This window comes from Drosophila mauritiana, chromosome 3L, assembly GCF_004382145.1.
Source record: "Drosophila mauritiana strain mau12 chromosome 3L, ASM438214v1, whole genome shotgun sequence".
Lineage (NCBI taxonomy): Eukaryota > Metazoa > Arthropoda > Insecta > Diptera > Drosophilidae > Drosophila > Drosophila mauritiana.
The window spans coordinates 17,984,895-17,991,697 of record NC_046669.1 but is presented as its reverse complement, the minus strand read 5'-3'; the positions used below and the strand labels follow the sequence as shown (position 1 = coordinate 17,991,697).

Below are 6,803 nucleotides of genomic sequence, written 5' to 3'. Positions count from 1 at the left end.
CATATAAGTCGACGAATTAAATAGCATGCATAGCATGCAAGAAATTGAGGGGAACAATTGTTTATCAACACACTTATGTACATTTTGATGCTCTCTCAGGTATATAAATATACATATAACAAATCCCAAGCTTGAAAATCTACCGTTGATCTTGTTATAAAATTTTTGTATTTGTAGGGTTATTTGTAGAGTCAATTTTTAATAAAACCTATCACACTCGGATATATCACTTCGTTAAATACAAATATTAAGCACAGTGTTTGTGTGGTTACATGTACCCCTAATCTAAAATATAAGCTGCACAATCAGACAAGCCCGAGAAATGAGTTCACCTCTCAGTAGTCGTTCAACCTGTAGGCAGATCGTATCGCTGGTTGACAGCTCCCAGTCTAATATATACGAGTATACATACATAGAATGAATTGTCTTATCGTTGTTTTAAGCTGCCTATTGGTAGCCCTCAACAAAGGAAATTGCCACAGCATCAGTGGTTCGAATGCCACCTTGAATCTACCAGAGATTCGAGGTGACCAGTTCCTGTACTTTGGATTCGGAAGCAATATGCTGATCAAGAGAATCCACATCCAGAACCCTTCCGCCAGGAGAATTGGACCGGCCCTGCTACCCGATTATCGATTGGACTTTGCCTTTGAATCAGCCCGTTGGAGTGGTTCTGTGGCCACCATCGTTCCCACCCAGGGTGATCATGTCTGGGGAACCCTCTGGACGATTGATCTAAGTAATCTACCGGATATAGACAGGTAAGTCTACGACCAATAAGTATGTATGCCGTCTTGTAGGTTCCATTGTACTGTAATGGTAACTCTTGCATCGTAAAATGTGACTTTTTTCGATTTCTAATACCTCCTAATTATATTCTTTTTGCAGTCAAGAAGGCGTTAGTCAAGGCATTTATGAGCCTCTCACCGTATACGTAAAACTCCGTGGGGAATCCGAATCAACTCCTGCCCGAGCCTATCTACTGACAAAGCAGCCAGAGAGCAATCTCTACGAACTGCCCAAGGACTCCATTCCCTTATCCAGACAGCCTTCGAAAACATATCTCCAATGTCTCGTTAAAGGCGCTATCGAGAGCTCCGTCCCGGAGGATTATGTTCTGCGATTGAGGAGCATTAAGCATAATGGACAAGTTAACTCCTATATGGAACGAAAACTGCAACTGGGAGAGGTAGCCCTTTAAGTAATCAAAACATTAATTAAATTTCATGATGCCTTTGACATTTTCATCAAAGATTTCGAAAATATGTAGAGATTCACCTAAATAATACAATATTAATCAGTGTGTTTAGTAACTAAATTATTGTCTTTGTTACAATAATACTCATGCAGCCATGAATGAACTAATCTGTGATACTACTGCAAATGTTTTATTATAGATTAGGTTGTAATAACATTCAAATTGTTCCTTGTAATATTGCTACGCAAGGTCCATTATTATATTTGTATTTTACCAATTAATGTCTTTTTGTGTCGCATTTGTCATATTTTTAATTCTCCAATTCACACTTAAATTATCAGCGAATGATGATGGCTGTGGGAAAAAATTAGTCAGTGGTTCATTAGATCATTAGATTAGATTAGACAATCGGAAATTTTAAGCACTGAAAACAGGTCCAACTACTGTGTAAATAGTTTTCGGACTGCTCCATTTCATGTTTTATTTGTTTACGTTCTGAACGAAACTAAATTGATTGATGCACTTTTCAAAGCATTCAAGACACTTGCAAAGCTTTTTCATTTAATACGATAGATGGTCAAGATAGAGTGAATTTTGAGAACAGAGACCCACGCCATTATCAGAGAAATCTTGTATTTTGATGTTTTATTATCTCAGAATGTAATGTAAAGAAACTTAACAAACTATGTAAGTAGAATACGTACTCCTCATAAGCATCCCTAGAAAAGTTATCTTTATAATGAATTCTGAAATGTGTCTGCACTGATCAAATATGAATAGTTTCCTGTAGGCTGTTCCCAGTCATTTATTTAGCTTCAAACCACATACACCGTACGAAATTTCAAAGAAGCTAAGCCAAACTAAAGTCTAAAAATCAGATTATGGAAAAACTTATCTGAATATTTCTATTAATTAAATATTAATAATTTCCAATTTATACAGTTGTGATTCAAGCTACTTTAAATTTTAATGAGGCTCTACTCACGGCAATTTTAATTTTAAGCCCAAATGTTTTTAAATAGTTTTGTAACTATAAATATTTAATTAATTAAATATTTAATTAATAACGTATTAACAAAGCTTTTTGCGGCATGTCCATCCCTACAATCGAGAGTTTGCTCTCTGTTTAACTACGTAATCGATAGGAAACTTGCCGAGCAGTGTAGCTCTACAAAAACATGTTATCATTTTGTCAATGACATTTCACTACAATCTGTACGTGCGTTTTAAAAGTGTACACAAGTTTCTGTTTGATTTGAAGGGTTGACGTGTTTTATTTTCATGAATTTAAAAGTATGTGCCATTATAAAGAATTCTTGTGTGTAAAATATGAGTGAGGACGCCGAGTGGGATAAAATAAAATAATTAGAAACAAATTATTAAAGTGAACAGCTGACTTGATTTACGATTTAAAAGCTCAGCTAGAATAAGCTTTTCGAACAGCTGGGCTATTAGGCTTGCAAGCGTTCCGAAATAAAAGTAAAAAGAGCTCTTGTTTTATTAATTTTATATATATCTCATTCGTATATGCTGAAATATTTGATTTTAACAATAATATTTCAGCTAAAAAATACTTATATACATTTTATTTACATGGATCTAATTACATTCTATCCAATACACCAACCACTATGATGAGCACTGCTTGTCGTCCACGAACTTCCGAAAAAAGCAGTTTAAAGGTTTCGATGTACTGTCTTATGGCCAGTTCTTCTAAAACTTGTGACTAGTTGTAGTTTCTTTTTTAAATTTTCAATATTTGGAATATTTTGTAAAATAAGCTTTCCCTGTGTTTTTATACCATTTTTAGCTTCAGCAGCTTACTCCTATGGCCACTAAATTCTTTTATTTTGGTTTCGGTAGCAATATGCTAGCCAGTCGGATTCATATACAAAATCCAACTGCAAAGAGGATTGGTGTCGGTAAATTAGAGGTAATCAGAAATTAACAACATTTATTGTTTTAAGTTAAATACACTAACAAATCTAACTATCGATGGTAGAATGCCGAATATTTCTTCTTAAATTTGTATATCACTACAAGCATATCACAATTTTAAACTACTACTTATTTCATAGAACTTTCGGTTAGACTTTCACACTGGATCGAAGAATTGGCTAGGCGCTCCCGCTACAATTGTACCCACCAAAGGATCACATGTGTTCGGAGCCGTTTGGGAGATTGATATGTGCAACCTAAAGGATTTAGACGAGTAGGTTTTGCTCAGTTGTTTTAAAAAATATTAAATTTTCCATGTTTCTTAGTCAGGAGAGTGTGCCAGATGGCGTGTATATTCCGATTAGTGTTCCCGTTCACCTGTTGAACACTGATTCAAGCATTACCTGCCGTGCCTATCACTTGACAAATCAGCCTCAAACAGACCTCCATGCTGGAGGTGGCCAGGAAATTATTCCACTCGATCGACAGCCTTCGCAAACGTACCTCAAAGTATTGGTGAAAGGAGCTACGGAATCCGGAGTCCCAGAGGACTACATCGAATGGCTGAGAGGGATCAAGCACAATGGCAAACAAGTGCCAACCATGGAGGCAAAACTTGAATTGGATAAAGTGCAACTTAGTTGATCAGAAGCGCTTTGTGTTTTCTTACGGTAAAATGTATTAAAATAAAAACCTCTCATTACATAACTAAATATGAATTATTTAAAACTATAAAATGTTTTTAAACTTCTAGAAATCTTTACCAAAACTTTGATTACCGGTCCCCAGAAAAATGCTTTTGTCGCAAAGCTGAATTTAATTAATTTGAATCACTTATTTATGATGATTGCCAATTTCCCGTCTGCACCCCATTCAGACAATGGCCGAAAATTTTCGCAGGGAAAGGGGAAACAAAAGTTTTGAGTTTTGCCCATCGACTGGCTCTCGCCTAAAGTGCAATTAAAGTGCAATTTAGTGAGCACTCCAAGGAAAAAGACGCTGCTTCTGATGATGATGTTCCACGAGGCTAACGAAGCTTATCCAACTGGGCGATCCCGTCTGCTGTCTTATTAATTTAAATTTGAAGTTTTCGGCAACGGTTGAGAATGGGACTGAGGCACTCCTTTCAGAGTCCTTTTAGCACCTTTCGTTGCTGCACATTTGCATATTGTTCGTGGAAAAGCTTTTGGCCACTTGGCGTCCGACTTGTGTGTGCCAAAGTAATAATAAACATAATTTCCTGTTCCTGCTAACTTTTCTCTATCTACCTCACACAAAGAGAAATCCTTTCGATTAATATAATTTAAATTTATTATGCTGTAATAGTAAATATATAGTACAAACAATTTTAAAAAGAACTACATCTTGCAGAGATATAAAAACAAATATCTTCTTAACGTTATGTAAAGTGTTTTTTATAAAAGAAAACATTAATTGCACAAATGTAATGAGCATGTTTTCCTTCCAGTGCAAATATACTTCCCAGTTAGCAGCTAATTCCAGTTGCACCAACTGGCAGCTGACCCTCGAGCAAAAGTTGTGTAGGTGGCAAATAAAAGTCTGCCCTCTGACTTTAACAAAGTAAAAACTTCGTTTCCGAGCTCTTGTTGCGGTTTGTTCACTTTGTGCAGTTGTAAATTAAATTTGCAAACGGTCGGTAGTTTATAATCGTTTGGGAATTGAAATGCAGTCGAGTCGATTTTAAGCCAAAGTCGGAAAACTTCTGCTCCGTTGTCGGCTTCTTGGTCAAAGTTTTGGCCCAACATTTTTATTACATTTGTGGCGCCTCCGACGAGCTGGCAGCTCCTGCTTCGGCTTGACTTTGAGTTTAAGTGCGATGTGCACTTGTACTCCACTCGTTCTCAGCTCGGCCATTAATTATTTAAAATGCTCGGCGCCATAACCATTTAGACGAGCTCGGTTACTGTAACATGTGCCAATGGCAACACCGACTCCAGGCCACAAAGTAAACGACGACACCAGGATACCAGGACACCAGGAGCAGGGACACAAATAACAACAAACGCCCTAGTGTTCTTGTAATCATAAAAGTTTACGATTTAAAAAAAAAAACAAGGATTGCAATGGTTGCTCCTATACACCTTATTGGACGGCACCATCGAAATATAAAATACTGGGTAAAATAAAGCACTTCAGTTTTCATAAATTTAGTTACTATGATTAAGGGTCTGCTTTACACAAGTATGTGAACCAAAATTATATTTAATTTTATCCACTAAAAATTAAGGTGGCGGTTTAGAGTGGTAAATCAACTGTAAATACAATAACTATTGAAGTGAAAAACGTGAAATTTCGTAAGAGAGTCCCCCAACAGCAATGCTGTCAAAGTCAAAGTAGTCAAAGTACTCCCGCTGCAGAGCATCCCGAAATCAGGATGACAAGTGAGAAACAGACGCAGAGCAGCGGGCATTGAGGCCACAGGACGAGAGGTCGATGAGGCTCAGCTGCTTGTGGCGCATTCTGCGGGAATGGGAATTTAATTAAAATCAAGCACTCGCGCTCCCCAACCCCTCCGTCCCACACCTTCAGCCGCAGCTCAGCTCGTCGTTTAGTTTCAATCAAAGTAGCGACAAGCAAACACTCAAAAAGGACAAAAATTTTACGCAAATTGACAACAGAAGCGACGACACCGAAAACAACCAGGGGAAACGAGGCTGCGGAGCCCAAATGGCATGTCAATAAAAATAAAAACTGTTCCAGAGCGTCCCATCTTGTCAGTTGGTCGTAATTGAAACTCATTAGCGTGCATTTTAGTGGCAAGCCTTTCCCCATTCCTGCCAACCCTTTTTTTGGCGCTTTTCCCAGCTCTATGCCGCTTTTGCCCCACCCCCGGTGGGTGGCTTGCAACACTGTGAGTTGGACCCGGTTTCGGTGGTGGTTATATGTGGTGCGTGCGGTTTATGTGGTAAGTGTGTCATCATTATGCCACCGAGTTTTTTCCCTTTTTCTGTTGGACACTTAAGTGTGAGAGTTTGTTCGATATGGCCACAGGGCTTTTTTTTTTGGCTTTAAAACAATAAGCGAAATTCTGAAAAACAATGTGTCAAATATGCAAAAAGTTAAACAAATGGGTTCGATGCATAATATTTAAGAGACAATTCTGATGCTAAGTGAAAAAATTGTGAATATCACTCGTGGGAAATATATTTTCTAGAAAAAAATTGCAAAACTTTTAAAAGTAAACATCGTTTACTAAGTTCATTATCAGCGCCATTAGAATAGGTAAACCAATTTATTTAATTAGTAATATATGAAGATAAATGAATAAATTCATTCATTTTCCGACTTCAATACTCTGTTGTAAATCTAAATAAGTACGGTTTATAATTTTTGTCTGCCTTCTTTTACTAGTTGTTATTTTCACCTTAAAAACCACTATATGTTGTAGTTCCAGAATATTTCAATTCGTTTGCACAAAGCGACCACAAATCATCATTAATTGGCTTGTCAGTGGCACAAAGGATTAAAAAGCGCACACAACCGCATCGAAGCGAGTCCAAAACTTCTCCGATTTGACATGAAAACTAAAAAGAACCCACACACTTACCACATTTCCATCCCCCACCGAAAGCCAAATAAATTTTAATTGAAGAACTTGGCTAGTCCCTGTAATTATGCTTCACACACAAGGCGTCAAAGGCCCCAC

At 37.4% G+C, this 6,803-nt stretch overlaps 2 protein-coding genes across 3 annotated transcripts; both read left to right on the top strand.

Annotated features, from left to right (window-relative positions):
* Window positions 1–349: 349 nt before the first annotated feature.
* On the top strand, window positions 350–1,479 carry LOC117141373 (gamma-glutamylcyclotransferase). The gene is made up of 2 exons (XM_033304780.1): window positions 350–761; window positions 889–1,479. The coding sequence occupies exons 1-2, from the start codon at window positions 418–420 to the stop codon at window positions 1,199–1,201; spliced, it is 657 nt and encodes a 218-aa protein (XP_033160671.1). The 5' UTR covers window positions 350–417; the 3' UTR covers window positions 1,202–1,479.
* A 740-nt stretch (window positions 1,480–2,219) lies between these two features.
* On the top strand, window positions 2,220–3,830 carry LOC117141374 (gamma-glutamylcyclotransferase). Of its 2 annotated transcripts, XM_033304781.1 has the most exons (4): window positions 2,221–2,491; window positions 3,009–3,131; window positions 3,277–3,410; window positions 3,463–3,830. In XM_033304781.1, exons 1-4 carry the CDS (start codon window positions 2,480–2,482, stop codon window positions 3,779–3,781), a joined length of 588 nt encoding a protein of 195 aa, XP_033160672.1. In that variant the 5' UTR covers window positions 2,221–2,479; the 3' UTR covers window positions 3,782–3,830. The 2 variants fall into 2 exon arrangements, with proteins under 2 accessions (XP_033160673.1, XP_033160672.1); XM_033304782.1 differs by lacking the exon at window positions 3,009–3,131 and having other exon boundaries at window positions 2,220–2,491.
* Window positions 3,831–6,803: the final 2,973 nt, after the last annotated feature.